The 26,571-nt window shown below is 32.9% G+C and overlaps 1 protein-coding gene across 1 annotated transcript in view; it reads right to left on the reverse strand.

Annotated features, from left to right (window-relative positions):
• LOC118182383 (tyrosine kinase receptor Cad96Ca-like) overlaps positions 1 to 26,571 on the reverse strand; it is a 97,162-nt gene that overhangs the window by 32,188 nt on the left and 38,403 nt on the right. The window contains exon 3 of the mRNA XM_085807209.1: positions 16,257 to 16,408. Coding sequence (XP_085663335.1) covers positions 16,257 to 16,408 — 152 coding nt within the window. The remainder of the gene's footprint in view (positions 1 to 16,256; positions 16,409 to 26,571) is intronic.

Below are 26,571 nucleotides of genomic sequence, written 5' to 3' on the forward strand. Positions count from 1 at the left end.
CGTGAGATTAAGAAGAAATATTATACTCCACCAGAGTCACGTGTAAGAGTTAGGAGAATATACAACAAGTTTGAGAAGAAAAGATCTGTGTGAATGGAAGAAGGGAAGTTACAGCAACAACAGAACACCAACGAAGTAAGTAAGGATATGAAGCTGTGAAATTGCAATGTGTACGCTACAAAGCCACGATGTCGTTGACACTACCTGCGCTTTTCGTCGTTTTGAAATCATATCCCCAGTTTATTTGTTCTACAGCTCTGTACACGATGCATTGCTGTCAATAATGGTCATTTTGAACACTTTAAGATATGTGGCAACTTTAAGATATGTGGCACTGAAAACATTAATATTTGTTCTTATCGGTATTTCTGTCATTTACATTAGTAGACATTATTTGGGATTCTTGTATGAAACATAAACCAGCGGGCGATTTCGCAACGACAGTAATACTTTAAAGCTTAGATGCGTGGGAAAAAATTGTAATTAGGTATTGCTTGAATGTGTGCAGTTCCATACTACTTTGAAACGTAGCCGCTAGAACTCTTTAGACAACGTACAGTCTTGTTAAAACGTCTAAAATACAGTGAAACAAACTCAGATGAAGGTTTAAACTAAACCTTTTAACTCTTCAGCCTAAAAGTTACACAAGCTAGCAGCAACAGAAAATCAATCAAATCTTCTCAACTTGAGGAAAATTAAAAATAAATGCTCAAGTTAAAATTAAAGTATTAAACAAATAAAGCGCGCCTACTAAGCTTTGTCTAAGCCCTAAAATTTTAAAGATACATTTCAGGCTAGCAAAGCTTAAGTTGATTTAAGTAATTCACTTGTTTTCCTTATTTTGCATAACAAATTTAAGTTTTCATGTTCTAAACTTCTCAACTCCCCCTCACATTCTCTCGCCAGGATGTAAATTTAAAATTAAATGAAGTGCTCTTTAAACGAATGATTATCTCAGTTTATTCAGAGCGTGTTTCGCTGTTATTTCGCGGTGACGCTAGTAAGCCTCTTGGCCTTATCAGTTTAGTATCACGCCGGTTACATTTCTACGAGTCCACCTGTTAGGCGTAAATTGAAGTGCATTCTTGCATTCTTTATTTTTCAGATTTGATTTCTATTAAAGTCTACGTTTAGTTACCACCGCAAGTGAACGGTGTTTTTTGTAACGCACGAAGTCCGTGCCTTTATGTTAAATTAGTTTGATTTAATAAAGGGTTATTTTGCACCCTTCTTCTGTGCTGGTATTTAATTCACACCTAGGCGAGAAATTCTTCAGGTTCATTGTAGGATTTAATTTAGTTTATGTGGAAGAATAGAGATTCTTATACACTTGCAGGGAGCTATACTATAATGTCGCTAAAAGATAATTGCCAAACGCATCCTCTCGAACTCCGTGCTTAAATACGTTAACAAATTTACATCCTAATGAGAGATGACGAAAGCAGACGAGAGATTATAAATAAAATAATAATAAATAAAAAATAAGATAACTGATTGGCACAAAAGCTTCTAAATGTTATTCCACGACTACAATTGAAATCACTTTTGGTTAAGTTATTAACAAACGAAGTCAATTAATCGAATCCTATGGTTCGAAAATTGCGCAAATTTGAATATTTATTAACTAGATTATTCAGAGAGCATTTTCAATCAAAGGCACACTCTTAACGGAATACAGCCATTTACACAGATACGTTAATTTTTACAGAGAACTCCCACAATCTAGGATTTTTTCCATTTTCACTTAAAGGCTTTACTCTTGATGCTTGTTTCATACTGTGCGAAAATTTTCTATCTAAATGACAGTATTCAATGCAACCTTTAGGTTCCTAGCATCTATGTATCTTAGATGTTTCTCAATGACAAAGAGTAAAGACTAATAGGAATTTTGATAGGGAAAATGGGGAAGTATATTTATGCTGTCCCCGGGAATAGAGATGGATCTACCAGTTCGCTAGCTGACTGTGGATCTACCAGTTCGCTAGCTGACTGAAATAACCACTACATGCTAGGAAAAACATACGAAGAATGCCATTGCATTCTTTTTCACTTGAAGGGCGACTAGATCAGGTAACAAGGTCCTGGGTGTTGTGAGTTCTTTTTTGGTATAGTATTCCAGTTTGAACGCCACTGTGGAAACTACTAGGATTTTCGAAGCGAGAAATTTGAAAAATAATGCTATATTTGCGACAAAAAGTAATTCTATTGACACAAATAAAGATTGAAAGTTTACAATTTGAAATGACAGTATTACACGAACTGATGCATTATTTTGAATGCTTACGGATATTTATCCAATGATTTTACGACAAAGGAAAAAGCCCGAAGAGAAATAAAGAGAAACAAAGACACAACTACAAACAATACATACTTAAGCGAAACACACACACACACAAAAAAAAAAAAAAAAAAAAAATTTTTGAAAGTTTTCAGATTTTATATTACACCCAAAAAGACTTTTTTTGACATTTTGTGTTACCTTTATTTATTAAATACCATGTTATTTGCCCTTAAACCGTAAAATTCAATTCAAAAGCAATATCGCAAAATAATTTTAAATTGAGCATATCTTTACAATTTCTGATACACAGTCTCGCTGGCTGGAGATACAAATGATTTTTCTGAACAACGTTGCCACTGCTTCACTCTGCAATCCCTGAGTTTGTTAATCAAAAATTCATTAAAGTTTCACAAAATATGAAATCGATAATAAAATAAATTCCAAATTTCAAATTTGCTCTTCCAGATGCCCATATTCGCAGCAGCATTACGTTATTCAAAATTTGGTAGTTCTAGGTACCGTTATTTTATCACAATGCGAGAAACATACATACATTTACGCAGATTCTTCTTTATTTAATTTCTTTAAATATAACACAGGGCGATAATATTTGGTGGCAACAATTTGAAAAGTGAAAAGGACATTTAAAGTTTTCGAAGCAAAATGATAAAACGAAACTAATAGCTCTTCTGGGCTAACGCCCTTTGCGCTAAAAAAAAAATTCAGAAACTATTTAAAGAAAAGCTGGAGGAATTGCGGACAGACCACTGCACGATTTCGGCAATTCGAATAATGGCATAAGTATTGGTAGATCGTTTTCCTTCTCATTATAAAGAATGATATAAATTTGATATAAAAATGCAAATAATTTTAATATTTGTATTAAGCAATCATAAAATTAACATCGACAAATCTTGAGAATACGCTCATAGTATGATCATGCTATGCATACTATGCATACTATGATCATAGTATTTCATTCCTCATAGTACATGCTCATAGTATTTCATTCTACTCACGGTTCGATAAATCAGAGATATGACTGATAATGTTAAAGAGACAGTTGCATCAGGTGACCTGCAAAAACGCTATGATTTATATTAAGTAAAAAAAATATATATATATATTTTTGAGGATTATATTGTATTGTTGAGATTGCTTTTACACAATCGCACAGTTTATTTTAAAACGGAAATATACTTCCGAATATAAACCGTTCAATTTTAAGATGTTTTGTACAAACACTCTGCATATTCCATGCAAAGGATAAACTGAGATTATAACTGATAAAACAATAATTCGTCTTCTCTTTCTACACTTTTTACATGATCCCAGCCAAAATCTTAATTGGTTCCTCAACGCTGCTTCTGCAGACGACTGGTCTGTGAATTGTCCAAGTATTAATACAAATTGGTAATTACTCAAGTTCCGGGTCTTTTCACAAATGGAGGGAGGATGAAATAGCAGCCGGAGGGTGTCAATTGTGAAGCAAATTAGATAGCTTATAATTCTTTGGGCTCGTCCACAGCACTTGAATTCCATCAATTCTTGTACCTTCCGCCCCTTAGCATAATATGAGATGCAGAACTTGGTGTTCTGCTAGCAAACTGGAACTCTTGACAGTAAACATTTATCTTCTTTTCAGCGAAACTTATGGTTAGTCCGGCCTTTTTTTTATGCTAAAGGGTTAAATTGTTCTACAGAGACATCATATTTAAGCTCTTTCTAAAGTAGAATTATTTTTATTTTTCGCATCAATGCAATGAATCACGGGGCTTTCTAAAGAGAAAGGGTTAGAATTAAAAGAAGCAGAAAGTTAGACTTCTCTCTTTCATGAAGTTTATTTTTAGTCCAAAGGGGCTTTGTCCCTGAAGGACTATTGATTCCGTTTTGCGATTTTGCGTTGAATCACAATAAATGACCGTTTCACTTTTCAAACTGTTGCCACCAAATGTTAGAGTATTATATTTGAAGAAATAATGAAAATGCATAAATGTACGTATATTTCTCGCATTATGATAAAACAACGGTAGATAGAGCCATCGAATTTTGAATGATGTAATCCTACTGCGGATATGGGCATGTGGAAGACAAAGTATGAAATTTGGAATTTGTTTTATTATCGATTTTATATTTTGCAAAACTTAACGAATTTTTGATTAACAAACTCAAGGATTTCAAAGCAAGCAATGGCAAAACTCTACGAAAAAAAAAAAAAAAAAAAACTTTTTATCTCCAGCGCGCGGAACTGTGTATCGGAAATTCTAAAGATACGCTCATTTTAACATTATTTTGCGACATTGCTATTGAACAATTTTATGGTTTAAGTGCAAAGAATATGATATTTAATAAATAGAGGTAACACACAAAACCTTAAAAAAACGCCTCTTTCGACGTAAAAATCTGAAACCTGTAGAGTTTTTTTTATTATTATTATCATTAGTTATTTTTCATTCTTTTTATTTTTTCAGGGGAAGGTGCGCTTGGCATGGTTTACGCAACAGAAAACGAGGCATGTGCCCTAGGCTTCCCCTTCAGAAAACTATTCTATTATACAAATTTTCGTATAATAATTAAAATATATAAAAAGAAATTAAAATCCGAAAGGTTTTTAGATTTTATACTACGCCCAAAGGGAACTTTTTTTTCAACATTTTGTGTGTTACCTTTATTTATTAAATATCATGTTCTTCGCACTTAAACCGCATAAAATTCAATTCAACTGTGAATTTACAAAATATTTAAAAACAAGCTATCTTTAGAATTTCCGATACACAGTCTCGCGCGCTGGAGATAAAAGCGTTTTTTTCCGTAGAGTGTTGCTATTGCTTGCTTTGATATCGCTGAGTTTGTTAATGAAAAATTCGCTAAATTTTACAAAATATGAAATAGATAATAAAATAAATTCGAAATTCGGGCCTCCAGGTGCGCATGTTCGGGTGGAGGATTACGTTATTCAAACTTGGATGTCTCTAGGTACCGTCATTTTTTCACAATGCGAGAAACACACATTCATTCATGAAGATTCGTCATTGTTTAATTTCTTTAAATAAAATACAAGTCGATAATATTTGGTAGCAACAATTTAAAAAGTGATTCGCCGTTTATAGCGAAACGCCACGAAATGCCGTTTTGAGACTAAAAGCCATTCTATGATACCGCCCCTTTAGGCTAACAGTTTAAACATCCCCCCCCCAAAACTCTAGGTTTTGGAAATATAAAATTAAAAGCAAAATTTTACAATTATCGTTTTATTTGTTTATGTTTTCAAAAATTAAACACAAAACTGTTGTCTTGTACTCTTATTCATTGGCAAACGATACTGGTTAACGAAACTGAGATGAAAAATACCACGATTTGCAAATTAATGCTAAACAAATTATGCTATTGTGTGATCATCACATTTAAAACTCATGATGGCATGTGATATGAAGGTCTTTGACTATCGTAGGCGTTATCATATTCTTAAGCAGCCGTTTGCGCGGCTAGCCGCCTAGAATGGTTATTATAAAAAAAGAAAAAGTATATAAGGATGTTAATGTGTCCAGCTAATAATTAATAGTAAAACAAATTAAGAATTGCATTTATTAGTTTTAAGTCGGTTAATTTGTTAACGAATAACAGACAGATTAAATATGAAAGAAAATTTAAATATATTACCGTCTGCCGGATGGCAACACACTAGCTCTTGGAAGATAAAAATACTTTATTTCCAGTAGAAGAAACACTTTTCTTTTAAGTTGCCGAGTTTGCTGACTAAATTTGAAAAACAAATATTTTACGCTTTGCCAGCTGGCAATCCTTTTTTTTTTTTTTTTTTTTTTTAAATCGCCGAAATTTCTGATTAAATTTGAAAAATAAATAGCTTACCTTTAGACGGGTGATAACACAATGCTCACCGAATTTTTTAATGAAAATTGCATTAATTTCTAACAAAATAGGAAACAAATTTTAAAAAAAAGTTTCGAAATTTAGAGTTCGAGCTTCGACGCTCTTATATTCCGGTGAAATATCACACGTGTTCAATATATGGTGCTTCTAGGTGTCGCCGTTTTGCCACTGTGAGTGGAATATACATGCATACCTACAAATTCTTCATTACTTAATGACAGATACAAAACTAATAAATTACTAAAAAAGATTGTAAATTAATAAACAAGATAGCTGCATTGTTTTGGTCTTATTTAATTTAATTAAGGTTTGTCATAAAATTAATAAAAATTCTTTATATTCTTCACTTTCCCAATTTCCACCAGGAGATCCTGGTTTAAAATGTATACATTTATATTTAACATATAAGAGAATAATGAAGGTTTAAAAAAAAAAAAAAAAAAACATACAGAAGTGAAAATGTATTTTTGTTGTTTAAATAGCTTTGTAAAGTTACTTTTTTTTTTTTTTTTTTTTCATTAACAAGTAATTTACTATTTCAGTTTTAACTATAACTTCTCTTTTCCGTTTCCTCACCATAAATGCAAATGAGGTAGAGAATATTATGCTGAGGTTTTGGGATTGTAATACAGAGCGTGTTTCTGGCTCTCGAGGCCAAGTTACTTAGTTTTGCAGTTCTGATAAGATTGCAGTTATTCGGCTTTAGGTTATAGATGCCTATTAGTCTGCATTTTTAATTTTGACTTTTACTGTTACTATTTAAGTTACGTCGCCTTAAGAGGTGGCTGATCCTATGAGTACAAGAAAAGCATTTATGTTCTAAACTCTGTTAAATAAAAAGATCTGTTTTAAACCTTTTCAAGACTCTGTAGTTCTTTTCAGACACTAGTATCAACCTTTAACAGACGTTAGTCAACTTACTGCAAGAAAACCAGAATCCAAACCTCAAACTTTGTTCAAAACCACATTCTTTACCCTGAACAATGTTTCTGCAGATTAATAAAAATCCATCAGAAACAGTTTTTCTTCTGCATTTTTATATCAGAGCTGCATATCAGAGACATCTTGAGTTCAGTCTCAAAAGTCCTGTATCCCATAAAAACTGCAAAAACACGCTTCTGTCAGCATGAAGATAACTATGAACAAATGCTTCATTAATAATTCCAACAACATATCTTCTCGAACTAAATGAACGTCTGTTAACAGGTTGATATTAGTTTACGCTACCAAAGAAAGTCAAACTCTATAACTTTATCTGAAAAAAATCTAATGTGGACTTCTTTGTATGGCCTATTAAGTCATACACATTTTTTGATGCATTTCATTACAGATATATTTCTCATTCAATTAATTCAGCTCTCACTTCGCGGCAAAGCGAAAGTACATAAAAACTCAAAACATCTTCATTAAAAGTTGTAAAATACAGAAAAACATAAAACACCAAATGCAGTCAAAACAGTTTTAAAAAGCAATTTTTACAATTAAAATTAGAATTTCTGCACAAAAACAAGCAATTTGGCCAGTACAATTCTGTACAAAAACAACCAATTCGGGCAAGAAGACAGACTATTCGGTGTACAAAACTGAAAGTTTACTTTCGACCTCAATCGGCAAAAAGACATTGAAGGTGCAGAAACTGATTTAGTTTACTATCCTACTCAGTTCCAAGCATAAACAAATGGTGGAAGGTTCATTAGGTTTAACTCGCCACTTTTAAATTGTTGATAATTCTACAATTATTGCAAGCAGACTAACAAAAGTCATAAAAACCTCAACCGCAACATAAAATATACATAATTCAATCACTTTTAAAGCAAAAAATACACAATTTACCAACATATAAAAATAGAAAAACTAAGCTCACCGAGCAGGGTAACAGAATGGGAATATATGTGTAAGATAAAAATATGAAAGGAAACTTCTAAATTTAATTCACTATAACCTCTTTTATTTTCGATTTCATTTAGGAACTTCATCTACCTGTCCTCAACATAGCGCTTAAACTGCGTCATTCAAATTAATCATGCGATCTTACGTAACACTTAATGCAGATGCCTCTTGACCAATCACCGAATTGTAAACCATAACTAAAAACTGACTTCCTCCCTTCTTTCTATGAAATGATGCGTCACTTTCGCTTAAGCTTTGTTGCTATCTTCTTTGTTCAAGTAATATGTGCTGATCTAACAAAAATGCAGAGCGCATAAAATGCTCGTCCGTATGTGAACCAAATATTGTGAATCCTAATTTGGTTTCCTCAATAATAAAGTTATCTTGAATCCGGACATGTTTGCCTTGCTAAGTTTCTTCGCTACTCATCTATTACGTCACCGCCAAGCTCCAAATTATTAATTTTATATCATGACATATATATATATATATATATATATATATATATATATATATATATAATTAACAAGCTAGGTAGTAAGTACAATAAAATAAAGACCAATTTGGTCTAAAAAATTTTTGCGCAATATGCTGCAAAATTAAGGAAATGAGAAATTGTAGATAGCTCGCCAAAAAGTTACCAGGAGCTGTGGCTCCAAGAAAAAGTTCAAGACATTTTTTAAAAAAACCATGTCATTGAAGGGTGAAAAATTAGGCTACACGCGAAATAGAATGTAAAATATATTAAACACAGTAAAATACTAATCGTTGGAAACTAGTAATGGCAAAAATACAGTAAAATACCTATCGATGTGATAAGTGAAAAGTTAAAACATATAAAAAACCAATCGACGGAACAAGTTAAAACAAATGAAACAAACAAAAACATATAAAAACATAAAGCGAAAAATGGTAAATTAGCTCAATTCGAAGTCAAACCTGGCTTTTCAAGGAAAATTTCTAGTTAAACGTCGAACCAAGCTAACTCCATTACGCGTTTCGCCGAAACAGACAATTGAAACTTTTGCGTTATATATATATATATTTATTTATATACGATTGGCGCAGCCGATTGCAATGAAAAAAAGGAGGAGCACAACTACATGTCGTAGCAGTCCCATATACAAAATTTCAACAGTCTACGACTACTCATTCTTGACTTATGCGAGACACATACATACGTACGTACGTACAGACGCCAAGGAAAAAAATCTCTTTTGAATCCATTTTACAATCCTTTTTGGCAAAATTTTTATTTATTCTGTCCCGTACGGACAAATTTCACGCAAAAATTTCGTTCGGATGATTTCGAGAGCGACTGAAATGGATATTTTTGTTGAAATATGATACCCGAACTTTTTCGCAATTTTTTTTTTAATACAATACTTCCTTTACTTCGTACAAGGAAGTAAACCAATACTAAATTTTAGATTATTTTATGAAATGCAGTAAATAATTTGCCTGATTATTATTTACTATATTGAAAATAATTAGAAGAGGCTGGATCTCCGCAAAATGTATTACACCGGAACTTCAGTTTTGTAAATTGGACTTAAAATACATGTGTTTGCTGCCATTATAACAGTAAGATTTTTGTAGACTCCAGTTGCACACGTGTTCATCTGTTTTACATCAGCAGACAGATATCATGCTAGGAATAACTATTTTTTACGAAGCAACACAAGGACAATGCATTCTAGGTAAAAACATTTTATGAAATGAAAATCAAATGTTAAAAATTATTAATGTAGATTAATAATGCACGTTTGTGATTGTTAAATCAAACTTCATGTAATTTTTGATAATTTATTTAAATTCAGTATAAAGTATACACCCACTCGTTAAGAGTTAAGATATACGGGAGTTTTTTTTTTAACTAGGTTCTTCAAAATAAAGAATGATTGCTCTGCAATTTTTTTTTTTTTTTTTTAGTTTCTAATTTCTATGATTATGAGGCGCAGTGGCTAGCCCATCACGCAGCAGCTTTACAGGTTCTTGGGTCGATCCCCGGGCTGGGCAAGGTTGACTCAGCCTTTCATCCTTTGAGTGAGTCGATAAAATGGGTACCAAGTTCGCATGGGAACTAAACACGGATGGTGCTGCGACAAGCTGACCACTTGTCTAGGGTGGTCAAGCTGACCACTTGTCCAGGTTGTCTAGCAAGCAAGATAACACGCTTCTTAACTAAGATAAAATAACACGCCGGATAAGTATTAATTTAGAATGACGCTGATTTTTGTAGTTTGAATTCTAAATTAACGCTTCTTAACGTTCAAAGAAACCAAAGCTGGGCCTCAGATGTAAACTAATATTCTTCTTTTCTTTTTTTTTTTTTTTTTTTTTTTTTTTTTTACAAGTTTGCATGCTGAATTCGAGCAGCCCATTCTTTCAGCCCGTATCTGGCGTCTTCTCAGGTCACGCATTGAAACCTGGTTCCGCTTCAGCGTGTCCATGGTAACGACCTTGGACTTGGGTCAGTGGATTTTTATCCCGGAGCACCTCATAAGGAGGAGGAGGGATGCATAAATTCGTTTCAAAAAAGGGCGTAGACGGATCTTCCGTTGTATAACACTTCTTTTCTTTTCCCTTCAAGGTCACGCGACTTTTCTAATTCACGTGCCTCTCCCAAATAACGCGATCACCTGAGCTAGAAGACGTTTTTTCTTTTTTTTTTTTTAAAAAAAAGAGAGAGAGAATTTTGAAAATAAGTAGTACTGTTTTTGAAATTTTAAAATTAAAAATGCATAAATGTAAATACATTTGCATCCTGAGAGCTCCGGGTTACAATCTAATACCTAAAAGGTGTTTGATTACCAAGCAAATATACATCACAATCGAAGATGTATTTTAAAATATAGGAAACTTTGAGAGCTGCAACCAAGAGCCACCATATGTCCGTATTTACACCGTTATGTCTTGAAACAGATTTTTCACGAAACGAAATGTTTGAAGTAAACTAATGAAAACTTTGCACTTTTTATGTAACTAATGTGGTTGCATATAAATAAGAAATTTTATTTCTTCAGCTCTATAGTCAAGAAAGTTTTATTCCTACGGTTACACAAATTTGAATGGTTTTCTCTCTCCCTCTCCTCCATTTATAACTGTGATCTTTACGGATATCGCAATGATCTTTACCTTTACCAGTACAAAAATGTAAAAACATTCGTTTGAGTAAAAACTAAAGCACCAATACGAAACATGGAGCCAGTGATTTTGATTTGTTTTAACGTCGGACTGCGTTCCTCTATGATGATCGGTCTCAAGGACAAAAAAAAAATGTAAGATGCAAATCGTGTCTTAGTAGAAATGCTTATATCTCAGTGACTTCAAAAGCTATTGTTTAGGGCTTATTTGACAGTTAAAGGAGACCATTACAATACACAAAATATCTGAGAGCTTTCAGATTTTATATTATGCCAAAAGAGCGGTTCTCCACCCCCTCCCCATTTACATATACATACATATACGTTTCGAGAGTATTTTGGCTAATGCCCCTTTGCGCTAACAATATTTAAAAACACAGTATATTTAAAATTTTCGATAAACAGTCTAGCACGCTGGAGATAAAAATATTTTATTCCGTAGTGTTGCTACTGTTTGCTTTGAAATCGTTGAATTTCTTAATCAGAAATTATTAAAGTTTAAAAAGCATGAAATAGATAATAAAACAAATTCAAAATTCGGGCTTCGAAATTCGAGTGTGCCCATATTCGGCTACAAGACTGCGTTATTCAAAATTTGATGGCTCTAGGTATCTTTTTTTTTTTTTTTTTTTTTTTCCCCCACAATGCGTGAAACATGCATAGATTCATGCAGATTCTTCATTATTCAATTTCTTAAAATATAATGCAGGGCGATAACATTTGGTGGCAACAATTTGAAAAGTGATACGCCATTTACAGTGATTCGACGCAAAATGCCGTTTCGAGACTAACAGCCGTTCTGGGCTAACACCCATCGGAACTAAAAAAATTTTTTTGAGAATTTAAATTGTGATAGAGCTACAGTAGAATGACAGAATTAGGCAAAACATGCATAATATTTTGATGACGTCACAAGTGTTCGCGCACGAGTTACGTTATAAAACCGTTCAGTTCTATGGTCTCGACGGTCAGCTGTTGAGGGAGGGGTGTACTGATTTTATTTGCACAAAAATAAATATAAAATGTCTAAAAATAAAAGTGCACTAAGAGGCACTAAAGTGCACAAGAGGCAAGACGTTTAAAAGGGAAAGAACGCAAAAAGCGATATTATGGAAATAAGAAGAAAATAAAATCGACTGAAGTGTTAGTTTTCAATTATATCAAGGTGCTTCAACTTCTACTGTTGCCAAAAGTAAATTGTCAAATGTGGGTGTACCTTTATCTGATTATAGTGAAGAGATTCTTCAACGGTAATGTAATATACGAGTGTGCAGCAACCAACCCTCCTGGCCGATAATAATCGACCTCATGGTTAACGCAGCACACCCAACGCAGATTAAAACAAAAATGCAGTTGAAATCATCAAATTAAACTTCCCAATATTTGTTCTATTGCCACTTGTGAAGTTCATCAAATCCTTTGCAAATCTAAACTCTTTCCTCTGGTAATAGAATTCTTTTATGTTACCAAGTTTATCCCTAGCACGTAGCAATAATACGCAATCTTCGACGAAATGTCGTGCGTTGCCTTCAGCACTACAAAAACTACAAAGACTATTATTTTGATAATCAAATCTTTTCAAGTACGCCAAGAAGCACCCGTGTCCAGTAATTATTTGATTGTAATCAAATCTCATATTTTTAGGAACTTCAAAGTTCAAATAATCCTTTTTCCTGAAATGTTCCATTTCTCTTTCCAGCAATCATAATAAAAATCCTTTAATTTACCAATAACAATTCTGTCAAATAGAAAAAATTTATTAGTTGTGTGCACAATATTTAAAAATCTTAGGAGCTTTTGTTTAGAACAAATGTAACAGACAGCCTCTCGTGAATTCTTTTAACATGAACTCACTCATCTCGAAAGAATAAAACCAATGAAAGGGAACAAATGGCGCAATGAACTGCTATTGGAGAAAGTGTCTACCAAAAATCACTTCGGCTAACTGCCTAATAGAATGAATACCTTCATTCTATTAGGCAGTTATTCATTCACTTTCTAAGAGAAACTGGCTAGTATACGCTATTCGACAAAGGAAAATTGTTTTAAAATAAACTGCCAACTTTTTCAAGGTTTTGTATAAGAAATAACAGTTTAAATTTTCCCGTAGAATAACACGAGTACCAGTATATTGATATAAGATCTAAATAATGTGATTAATTCTTTAGATGCGAATTAGATTATCAGTTTTACTTTTATCATTATTATTCGAATCCTAACCAATAAAGTTACCTAAAACTCAAAACTTTGGAAAGATAGATTTACTGACTCTCCGTAGGAGCATTCACTAAGCGAAGAGAGCAACTGTTTCAACTTCAAGAGCATCTAAATCACTAGAATTCGGTCATAGTTGCCTAATTTTGAACTGTTAATTAAAAGCTGAGGTGTTGCTGAAATATGTATGTCAAACCGTGTTAGGTGCACAAGGTAGCAACGCTGCAAAGTGGGTAATTTAACGGGAATAAAATTTACCTCCCCTTTCTCTCGTCATGAAAACCGTCTTAAATCGTCATAAAAATTGTCGAAGATTTAATTTATGCAATCAAATGAAAACTTATTTCCCAGATTACACTTCTTGAAATTACAAATTACTTATAGCATTAATTTTTTATTAATTATAATATGATCATTTTTCCTATGTTTTCTTTCAACTTCCTCTGAATTAACCATGACTCTTAAGTTAACCATAGAGGTAATGCATCGGATAATCGAGAGTTGACTGCAATGCATAACAAGCGTACTATCTTAACTACTTGATGTTTCTGATAACACAAAACAATGCAGATTTAAAAAAAAAAAGGCTTAAAAATAAATAAAACTAAATTTCAGCCGTTACTGAAGAGAGATGTCTTTTCTTTCTTGTGAACGACCCTACCCCTAGCAGACGTTTCGAAAAATTCCTACCTGTCATTAAATAAAAGACCCAAAATACAGAATCACGAAATTCCCACTAGAACCAAAACGAGTGGTAAATTTATGTTCATCCAGGTCAATGGACTGTGTAATTAAAGTTGCACGAACAGTTCAGATGGGAATAGTAGTAAAGGAAGGGTGATACTGGCTACTAACGCACGTCTCTGTCAGCGCATGGGCACGTTGTGTAATTTATGGCTTCTGGCGGAGGTATGGGTGGCGTTGAACTTTCCTTTTTTTAACGAATAACAGATTTGGTACTCAAAATTAATATCTGATAACAGAATCGAATGATTAAAGAGGCGAGTTTTTTATTACGTCTGGATGGCATTTTAATAATGTATTTCAACCTATTAAGTGATTATTTTCTGAAGTTCGAGGTTGCTGTATCATTTTAACATCAAAATACAAAGGCTAATAGTTGAGATAATAAAAAGAACGTACCACCCACACAGGAAAGTGGTTAGTGAGTCTGACTGCCGTACCGAAGGGCCCAGGTTTGAATCCCGGAGAAGGCATGGATGTAATTTGTCCGTCTTTTTATAGGAGGCAACGGCGGCCCACATATTAGGTGCCTCCATAATAAAGAGGCCACCGCTTCCGGCCTTTAGTGGCCAGTGCCTATAAAAGGCTAGAGCCGGCCATTGGAACAAAAAGGAAATTTGTTGGTAGGTATAAAAGGTTCTGCTTTTCTTTGATATAACCCTTCAAAGAAGACACAAAGGATTTGGGGAGTATCCGAAATTCATAAAGGTAGTCTTTCCTTCTCTTTCGCCAATTCAACGCTTTCCTGCATACGTCGTATATCATCTAGGTCAGGGGTTCTTGACCGGTGGTACGCAAGAGAAAAATAGGTGGTACGCAAAGAAGCAAAGTATTTTTAACTATTAAATTCAAAAATTAAAACCCCATCATCCTGATTGAGTTTTTTCTCTCAACACTCGTAAATTTATGCGATCAGAGCTTTGTTCAAGAATGGTGGTGGTAGTAGTACTTTGTAGTGGTGGTACTAAAGGTTTTCAATTTTTGTTTAGATAGTACGCGTTAGTCAAAAGGTTGATAACCGCTGATCTAGGTCAAGGATCCCCAACCCTTTCGTCCGCTCCGTTCAGACGGTGGCATAAATGTCATAACTGGTTTAATCCGAGCTTTGTTGCTAGGTGACCAGGCCTTGTTACGTCACGAAAACTGGTTTAGGGCTTTTGGTATAAAGTTCGAAGTTTTCAACTTTATACAGACTTGGTATAAGAGTCGACCAATCAGAGCAAACGCACGAAACCAATTGAGCGGGCAAACAAAGAGGAAAAGCTGTAGACACAATCCACGCAAGCGCAAATTTAGTTTCTGTTACTGGTTATGGCTTAGAACCTGTATCGCAGGTGTGAACGGGACTCCCGCATTTTATGCCTCTGTGACATCTATAACACCATCTGAACGAAACCTAAGAGCAGATTCTAGAATATGTGTTGGACGACGGGCACCATTTACTTCTTCAAGGTGAATTTATAGTTGGATAGAGTTAATAATACATGCACATAAAAAAAAAAAGAGATCGGTAACATTTCGCTTTGCGCAGGTATCTGTGTTGGATGTAATTTCTATTTCATTAAAAATGAGAAACAAATCACATAGAATTCTATTGAAAACTAAAACATTTTTATTGTGATCGCACAGCGGCAGGAACACGCTAAATGATCGGCGGGCGCCATAGTGCCCGCGGGCATAGGATTGGGAAACCCTGTCTACTAACACTATGACCAGTGAATGAAGAGATAAAACTCAATGATATTGTATATTCAGGATCAGGGCGGAAGCTAGGCTTTTCGCCGCCCCGTGCAAACTGGGCGACGTCTTAAGTTCTACTGCTCGGTTTCTTCCTAAACTCTAAAAGTTTTGCCGCCTCTAAATTCTGCAGCCTGTTCAGAATTAAACTTTAAAAAAAGAAAATAAAAAGAGGAAGATAACGTAAGTTAATTATTTTAAATCTATGATACTAAATTTGGAACTTGCTTTCTTGATCAAGTTCCACAGGAAAGTTTAAACTTTAAGGATCATTAAAGTTTGTGTGAGTAAAGAATAGTGATAAAAAATGGTTATTAATGTTCATCGTACTTATAATAACAAATAAAACATACCAATCCAATGAGCGGACTTCCTACGAAAACTTCTCCCGTTTTCTTGTCGATTGTAAAATAGCTGGATCCATCCAAGAAAACAGCAGATTCGATGCCATATTCTATGGGGTCGCCTTCGATATCATGAGTTCGCACTGTTGTTACTCTTCGTCCTGGAAATAATAAAAAAATACTTAATAATTCCTTAAATATTTTGAGAGTAATAGTTATGTTATAGAATATATTATTGTTCTTCGGAGTCGGTAAAACACGATAAATAAACATGATGATAAAATGCTGATAACAATTTACGGTATTAAAAAGAATATACAGAATGCCCTCTAAATTTAAACACATTTAGAAAAGTAATGTGAGATCAATAAATTGCAGTATCAGAATGCGGTTAGCCTTTCAAGGTTTATGACGGAAGCTTGTTCCTCCCTTCCCATAAGACCCCTTTTAATTCAAATTTTGATTGATAGATCGCATGGTGTCGTTAATATCGCGAAAATGTGCAAATTTAAGTTCTTTAAAACAAAATGTGCAACTGAAATTCGTGGTTTATTACATTATTAGTAGCAGTACGTTTTCCAATACAAACAAATAAATGTCCTATATTTTTTTTTCTTACTATAATACTTAAAGTACGATATGCCATCTTTTGGTGAAAGTTGAAAATTATAATGTATCTTATGTTAAAAGTACATCTCTCTGACAAGTCTTCAGGGGCAAACCGCACTCTGATTTCATATGATGTTTTAAACTCTATCTAAATTTATGAATCATCATAATATATAACACAAATACAGCCCAGACTTCACTCAAAATCGTCAATGTAACACTTAAAACCTTGATTTCTTTTATTTAGTACGCTTTTAGATGTATAGGTTTTGATTTATTGTATACGGCTGTAAGGTTTACAATAGTGAAGTCTTTCACTATTGTAAACTGTGATCAAACCTTTGGCAGACGTAAACCGACTTATCGCTAAGTCTAAAATTAAGTACAGAAAATTTTAAAATGTGCAAAAGTCCCTTTTATTTGAAGCTCTGTTCATCTGAACAGAAGGCACACTCGGTGCTTTCACATCTGCTGGCACTTAACGGCGAGAACTCAAAGTAGAAATTCAAATGCAAAGTTAAATTTAAATAGCTACATACTGATAATTTACGCGATACATAGAGTAATTTACGCGAAACTGGTTCTGAATTTCACCGGCGTGAATTTATACTATCGTCAAGTACAATGCAACGCCGAAGACAGGAACTCTGATCTTAGAATAGCGAATCTAGTATAGTGCCTTCAAAAGGCAGAACACGCCCTGTCTTAAGAGGTGTTGGAACCAAATATCCTTAAAAAAATTGTGATTTCGGATTTTTGCATTTTCAAATTATCTATACTTTTATCTTTCTAAAAACACCATTCTTTAATCTCTATGAAAATTGGAACTGTAAAAAAAATCTAGTTTTAATTTGTCATCGAATGCTTTTATCAATGATGATTTTTACATAAAAACGCGTTTTTCTCCAAACGTGATTTTTGTATACTCGATGTAGCTTTTCTCAAGAACTACTGCTCACAGCTATCTAAAATTTATATGGCTTATTTATTAAGTTTCCTAATATTTACTGAAATGACCTTTTTGTGATAAACTAAAAAAAATTTTTTTAATTCTTTGTGTGAGAAAAGTGCTAAATTTTGCTATGCCTAACAAAATATTCTGTAAATTACTCTAAAATTCAAAATGTTTCAAAAACTCCTTTCAGGATAATCTGATAGGTATACTTTAATCACACAAACAATTTCAAGTGTGTATCTGCAGCAGATTTTTGAGAAAAGGTACATCTAAAATGGCCAATTTAACATTGTCGGTATAGGGGTTGCTGATACCCCTGAACAATCTCAAACCCTCACTTAAATACACGCGAACTAGTTTCCATTCCGGCGGGAAACGGAAAGACAGAAGTGACAGTGATGATTCTAAAAAAATAAAATAATCGTTACTTAAACTGAATATACCTCATACAGTTATAGAACAAAATACATAACCACGAGAATCTTATTTTTGTAGATAGTGTATTTAAAATTCAACTCGGATGCTGTGCTGCCAAATAGAAATTCTAATTTAAACTAATACATTTAAATATATTTTTGATGCTTATCATCACATTAAATATTCCAGCTTTGGATAATCAATGCAGTTCTCTTAAAGAGCACCTACCAGTAGCGAGGGGATGATTATAGCTATCTTGATGAACTGGCCGATCACCTGGAGTTTTTTATTCACCCCATGTGTAATAAAAACTATGTCGAGTTTCTTTAGACTGGTTTCCATGAAAGGAACCTATTCTAAGAGGGCAGCTGTATCCTCTTAGAATAGGCTCCAACCTTACCATAACCAATTAACAAACCAAAAAAAAGAAGTAAAATTTCGCAATAAAAAACTGTAGTTTTTGCAAAATTCTCACGCAGTATAATCAAGAAGACAAGCGGCTAGATGTATATTATGCCTTTACTTTGTAGAGACATTAGGTATTGTGGAAGCAAGAGTGATGAAAAATGAGCAGTGCCCTCGCCGGGACTCGAACCACGGACCTCTCGAATACGCGTCGAGCGTGCTGACCACTGCACCATACTAAGAAGGCGGGAGAAATACCTTACAACTTTACCCAAGATTTGATTCCTTAAATGTGCGCTTTGGCAGACTATTAGAAGTGGAGAAGAAAATCAGTTACTTAAAATATTTTAAACTGTTTCATTGCTTATGAATTAACATCAATGAATGGTAATTTAAGGCATAATAAATTAAATATGCTATGCATCCAATAAAATTGAAAAATTATATTTAAGGTAACTAAATAAATGATAATTAGACATGGTTCATCTAAGATAAAACAAAGATTTAATAGTATTCTTTGCCGGTAAGATAAAATTGCCTTTCTTATTCTGATTTTTGATTCATTTAAAAGCTTCTTGATCAAATAGCTAGAGTTTTTAAATATTTATTTTTCTAAAAAGACAGCTTTTTGAAATGGGGATTTTTTCCCTCCTCAAGTGCCTATGTTTTCCGGAAATTTTGCTCTTTCAGGAGAAGCTGCAGTTCAGTAATACATTCATTAGACAGTTCGACAGTTTTACAAGTTATTATAAGAAGTGTTGCATTAGGAATACATTTTTTTTTGGTTATATTGAGATTTAATTATTCAAAATACCGGACCTCATCTTACATGGGATTGTGGAATTAATAACGATTTTATTCGAAACTTGAATAGGTTCGCTTGAATTAATATTTCGCCTTGCTATTTAAGCATTGCATTAAAAAATAATAAAAATTAATACAGGAAAGATTGCGCTCACGACAACGTCATCACTAATTGAGATTATCCTGCTAGTAAAGGTAAACATGTAAAAAAACTGCATTTATTCACCTATTTATATCATTGATGCATTCGTTAACGATTAAAAATTCGTTAAAGTTTTGCAAAGTATTAAATCGATAATAAAACAAATTCCAAGAATATGGGGTTCTAGATGCCCATATTCGGGTAGAGACGTACGTTATTCAATATTGGATGGCTCTAGGTACCGTTGTTTTATTACAATGCGAGAAACATATATACATTCATGCAGATTCTTGCAGAAAATCTAGTACTCAAGAGCTAAACACAAGTTCTAAAGTTTAATTTTATTATAGTAATTGTCATAAAAAAAATTGGAACTTTAGTTTAGATATTAAAATATTTCAACGTTAAAAAACTAAAAACCTAAATTTTGAGCAATTATAAAAACTTGCGTGTGATTTTTAATGAAAATAATTATTTTAATATGGCAAAATACCGGAAAAAGAACAGTCTGACAAATTAAATTCTCTGCTGTATTCTCTGCTATATATATATATATATATATAATTTAAAGATTTTACATTACGCCCAACGGGGCGTTTTTCTAACGTTTGGTGCGTTACCTTGATTTATTAACTATCATGTTCTTCGCACTTAAACCATAAAATTCAGTTCAACAGCGATATCGCAAAATAATTTTAAAGTGAGCATATCTTTACAATTTCCGATACACAGTCTCGCACGGTGGAGATAATCCCCCCCCCCCTCCGTACAGTGTTGCCATTGCCCACTTTGAAATCGTTGATTTTTTTAATTAAAAATTCGTTAAAGTTTTTAAAAATATGAAATAGATAATAAAACAAATTCCAAATTTGGGCTTCCAGATGCCCATATTCGGGCGGAGACGTACGTTATCCAAAATTGGATGGCTCTAGGCACCATTGTTTTATCACAATACCAGAAACATACATACATTTTTGTAGAATCTTCATTATTTAATATAAGTATAGGGCGATAATATTTGGTGGCAACAATTTAAAAAGTGAAACGGACATTTAAAGTTTCCGAAGCAAAATGTCGAAAAGAAATTAATAGCCCTTCTGGGCTAATGCCCTTCGGACTAAAAATCATATTTCTGAGATTTGTGTTGAGAAAAAAAAATCGTAAGTGACTGAATACGCATTTCTTAGTGCCTTCCGTCAAATGCCTATACTGTTCAAAACTTTTCGGTAAATAAAATAATCTAATGGAAAAGGACGTAACGAAGTCACTGTTTAGCCACCATATGTTTCAAATCAAGAGTTCCTTTCTTTCATAAAAGTTACATTTTATTTATTTATTTTAACATTTTTCATTTGATTTCATCAAACTTTTGGCAACTATTCTTTCCGTTCATTCACTCCACGCAATGCATTGACAAAGCCTGTCTCAATTTCAACAAGGTAAACTAATGAGGGCGTTCACGACAGGAAAATAAAAATGAAGAATAAAAGCGCTCAAAAAATTCGTTTTGTTTTCTAACTGCAGCCCTGACCATCATTCGGAGGGGGTAGCAAACATATGACGTATTTGTCCTTTAGAGCCCCATTCTACGGTTTCGTGTTGCGTCACAGATCCTACACATGCGAACGCTGACCTTACTTCCTGGTAAGAGCAGACACCTGCGCTCTGTCGTGAAATGGGAAGTTCAGAATAAGTGTGAAACATTGTAAAACCTTTCTTAAAAAATTACGCAATTCTTTTTGTAAAGAAACACGTGTTGAGAAAATATAGCATTTTAAATTCAGAACAATCAAAAATCGCAAGGAACAGACAAATATTTGTGCAATCGAAAATTCAAGTTTACAAAACTTTCAGTAAAATACGCTTAAAACATGAAAGACATAAATATACTTAACAATACATATAAACATATAAACATCATTCTTAACTTAAATTACACAGCACGGAGGATGCAATCTGCGCCCCGTTCTTGATCACATTTATGGCCTTTAACGTCCTTATGGCGATACAATCCATAGAGGACAAGTAAGCGACAGCATGTACGCAGGACAGCAAATAATAGCAAAAGTGTGATATGTCTAAGATTAAAGATTGGTGCAGAATAATTTTCAGTTCTTTATCAACAGTTTTAAACCCTATTGGTTAATAACAAGTTTGAATTCCCAAATTTAAAATAATTATTGGCTGTAATGATAGCTACGTATCTGCGTCATTAGCGCCTATATGGATTAATTTTCAAATGACCCAGTTTATGACGATTTATTATATGAAATTACTATTTTTAGGAACAGAAGGAAGGAACACCCAAATTAAAATGGAGAGTTCAGGAACTACGTCAAATTAAAGTAAAATTTTGATACACACGCACACATACTCGTGTATATATATGTAAGATATAACAAAATATGATATTGTTCACCCAACCTTTCTTTTGAAGGGGGGACATGTAAGATAAAACAAAATATGGTAGCTGTTTAAAAAAAAAAAAATAACTTGCGAACTCAAAATTAACATTCTAAATTTGGTAATCTGCCCCTAAATTCATGTCTTCTCACAGGTTCCAGACTTTCTTATCTTACGTAACGTTTTAATGAAGATTCCTATTGTCCAATCAAATTAATTGTAAACCAAAATTCTGAACTGAAACTTTTCCGACACCCACTCTTCTTCCTCTGTGAAGTTCTATATGATACTCTTCCCTTTTTCGCATGAGCTCCGCTGTTGGCAAGACGCTTTTCATCCATGCTGCTGACATTTACTTGCTTAAGATGACGTCTTAGGAAACATGTCTGCAAAAGGATGATTTGATTACGTAATAAATAAATAAAGATAATGATTATTCAAGTTCAATTGTGATAAATGCATCATCCTGCTTTTCCACTCAGCCCTACCTTCAGCCACTACGGCCTTCTCAGCCATCTACGCAATATCGAAAGCTGTTGAAGGTTCCACTGTTTTCATCTACGCATTTTAAAATCATTACATATTTATAAAAAGTCAAGACAGGATTAACCTGCTGCAAGTTTCCCCAATGGGTTTCGAACTCTGCTGCCTCAAACTTCCAGAGAATCATCAAATTCGTTTCCGGTGTGTGAATTTAACGGCATATTCAAAAAGTGCTTTGAAAATCATCGAGTATCTGTAAATTCAAAATCGAACGTGTTTCGAAGAAATATGGCTAATGTTTCTTGCTGGCTTCGAATATTCACAGTGTTTATGCATTTCTGATCATCGCGTAGAAAGAAAAACATGAAAAGTGCTTTGAAGGTCAGCAACCTCATGAGTGTAATGTGTTTTATGCACATTTTGCGTTTTTCAATGCTCTTATTCAAAGAATGGAATATTATCAAAAGTTATTAATGTGTTATTGAAGTGGTACGAAGTTTCAAATGGAGTAAATTGCGTTTTTAAATGACTTTATATTATAAGTAATTTTTCATTTATTAATAAATTAATTTTTTACGATTTATTGATGATAATATTTTGCTTAAATCATTTTAAGATCAAAGTTAATAATTTAAAAATTTTATGATTTATTTAAAATTTAGTTTTGTATTTCTGAATTGGGAAAAAATTATTGAATTTGATAAAAATTACGTAAAGAATTTGAGGGTTTTACTTAGGGAAGGTACCTAATATGAATAATATTTTTGTAGTATTGTTTAAATTTCTTTGAATTTATATTCTTTAATTTTTACTGTATGTTAAGAATGAAATTATTGTTTGAAAGTTTTGAGTTGTAGGTATTTCTTTAAAGTTTTCAAGATAAACGTTGAAGGTTCTCACAGTTGAAGGCACTTAAAATAAAAATGCTTATATTATTTTTATTTTTTCATAAAATAGTGCTTTTAAACTTTTATAATGGAACTACAGCAGTTCGAAAAAGGTCAGTTGCCTCTATCGAAGGAACGGAGGTCTTTTCTACAGTAACTGCTAATTTGGCAAATCTTTTGGCCACTGGTGTAGAATAAACACCAGTTTGCTCAACTGATAAACCAATATGATGGATATGCTGGTATTTAGAGCTTCAAGTTGTGGAGTCTTCAAGTTTAGTAAAGAATAAGTAAATTTTAAATGTCTTAATAATAGTGAAAAGTTTGAAATTTGTTGTGTTTATGAATGATATGTAACAATATTTTTATATTTTAAAATGCCTTCCCTAAAAAATATAATTAAATAACTTGAAAGTTGGCATTTTAAATTGTATTATAGTTACTCAGTTATACGCCTTTTCCAACAAACAATGTTCATACGAAACTATTTCTTCAACAACTTTAAAGGAAAGGCTCAAAGACCTAGTTTTAGATTTTATAAAATTTAGATTAAATAGTAAAACGAAGACCGCTAAAATTTTCTGTATTATTAAACTCCTGCATCCACGATACAATAATATTAATTTTTACAAAATCTTTAAAAAGGCAATAACTTTTTTTTCTGCAATACACACGAAAGCTCAGATATGTTTTAAATATTCTAAGATTGTTAGTAACTAGATCATTAACTATCACGAAGAAGCTTCGACGGCTAGCTGTTTTTGTTGTAGAAAACACAATATGCACCTTTTGTTGATGCTTACCTTAAATTATAGTATTATTACTGGCGGTTTGGATATAATTCTAGATCAAGTATTTAGACAGCTTATGGAAAAAGGACCCAAGTTTAGATCAATCACAAAAATTGCCAAAGAACACAGCATTAAAAGTAGTAGCGAAGGTTTCATTTTGAAAGCCAGCATAAAATTCAGTTTGCCTATTTCTACCTCTATGAAATGGAAAAGGAAAGTACTAGGTAAAATAGTACAGGCACATAATCAAATTCAAAATTTTGAAGAAAAAATTAATAGGACCAGGCTGAATAAGAATATATCTGAGAAAAATTCACAATCACTAAATTAGATAAAGCTGGCAACAATTTGAGTATCATTTTAAAAAAATCAATTTTTCTCTTGCAGAAAAGGAGCGTAATTCACCAACTACCTATTGTATTTCTAAAATTGAAGAAAACATAGCTATAAACGAACTCAAACTATTCCTAATAAACTATTCCTAATAATTCCTAAAAGGCTTAATTTATCACAAAGAGCTAAATACAATAGATCTGCTAACTTTTATGCACTTCCAATACTTCATAAGAAACCTATACAATTCAAATTTATAGCTAATGGTACCAGAAATATGTATAAGAAGAATTTTGACTTCATTTTTTTTCGCTAAAACTGAAAAGAATCTGTAAGGTAATTTTTGAGAAAACAAACGTAGACTTCCGTTATAGCTGGATCATCCACAGTAACTTACCGATTATTAAGGCAGTTACAGAACTTAGTATTATTAATGTCAATTGGTATGACTCAAAAATCTTCACACTACACCACTTCTTGAGGAAATCTATTACAACTGCTTTCTTGCGCTATTTAAAGCTTTTTCCTGATTCGCTTTCAATCTTATATTTGAATAGTCCGAAATTATATCTCAATTTCGCATTTTTTTATAATTATATCAAGTTCTAAAAAAGTCTTTATTTACAAATCACAGACATCCCTATGGGTACGAAATATTCGTCGCAAATCTGAACGTGTATCTTTTCTCAAAAGAATTTCAATTTCTTTGTGCACTTCCTTCTAATGATTTACAAAACTCATGTTTGCCTTCACCTACAAATATGTTGATGATATCATAACTTTCAACAATTTTAATCTCATTGAGAGCAGCAACATCTACCCAGAATGTCTCAAATTAAGCAAAACCAACACAAATCAGCTTACAGTGGATTATATGGATCTTTAATAATTTTCATTCTCCAAGAGACAAGGCTCTACGGCTAAAGAAGAGGATTCAGTTTTCCTACTGTTAAGCTGATAGACTGGTTTACTAACATCTCCAAGAAAATTATTGCTAACATTATTATTATTCAATTAAAGCGGATTAAAAATATTTGTACCGGGATTAAACAACAGCACCAAGAAGTATTTTTTATCGTTCAAAAGTTAAAAGTAAATAAAATTCCCATTTACAGTTGTCAAAGCCTGTTTAGTCTACAACCTATGAAACTATCCTGACGGCATGATGTTTGTTCAGGAAGAACAATGCATAACTTTTGCAATGGAAGACTTATTTGAAGAAAGAACAGACACTTTGTAAGAGGAATTGAAAAACTGTGCTTCTTTCCCCGAAATTTTTAAAGAGCTGCGTCGGTTAGTGTCCCACGCAAAAACAATCAACTTTTTCTTAAAAAAATAAGTGTATCACGTATTTTTTAGACAGTAATAAAAATTATTTCAATTATCATTTGTATCGTATTTGCCTTTTAATTGCAACAATTAATTACATACTTTATTAATCTGAATTATACCTTACACAATTTGTTCCATGGAAAGTTAACTGTACAAAAAGTTATTTCGACGTACATGCACTGTGTTAATGACGTGACCCCGCTTTCGGCAAGAGTTTACCGTACAATGGTCAAACTAAAAGAGTCTTAAAACCCTCAGGAATAAACATGAAACATATTTTAGGAAAAAAACATGTTTCATGTTTGTTTCACATAAATGCTCAGTTTCTCAACATTGTTGGTTATAAAATCATATTTTCCATTTTCCTGCAGCTAAAACTATTGAAAATACATTTTCCGTTGGGAATTTAGTTTCTCTAGATGTATTTCACTTTCATTAAATTCTTTCCGTTCTAGTGAATTATCCAAATTTACCCGCATCTCTTAAAGAATTTACTTCATAATTGTTGTCCTTTTTATTAATAGACGACGTCAGTAGCTGGGTTTTCATTTTTTTGAAAAGAACTTTCTCAAATTTTCCAGTCAGTTGTTTGCATTGATACTGCGTGAGCACAAGTTTTCCTTTCGTCAATTTCACTTCTGCAACTAAACGTTCGAAACTACTGCAAATTTATAAATATTACAGCTTATTCTTGTCGCCTGAATTTTCTAATAAATGTCATACGGCGTGTTATGTTTACTTTAATTGTTGTACATATATATAT

The sequence above is a fragment of the Stegodyphus dumicola genome, chromosome 1, assembly GCF_044657685.1.
Source record: "Stegodyphus dumicola isolate Sdum_Otavi_A_Nest chromosome 1, ASM4465768v1".
Classification (NCBI taxonomy): domain Eukaryota; kingdom Metazoa; phylum Arthropoda; class Arachnida; order Araneae; family Eresidae; genus Stegodyphus; species Stegodyphus dumicola.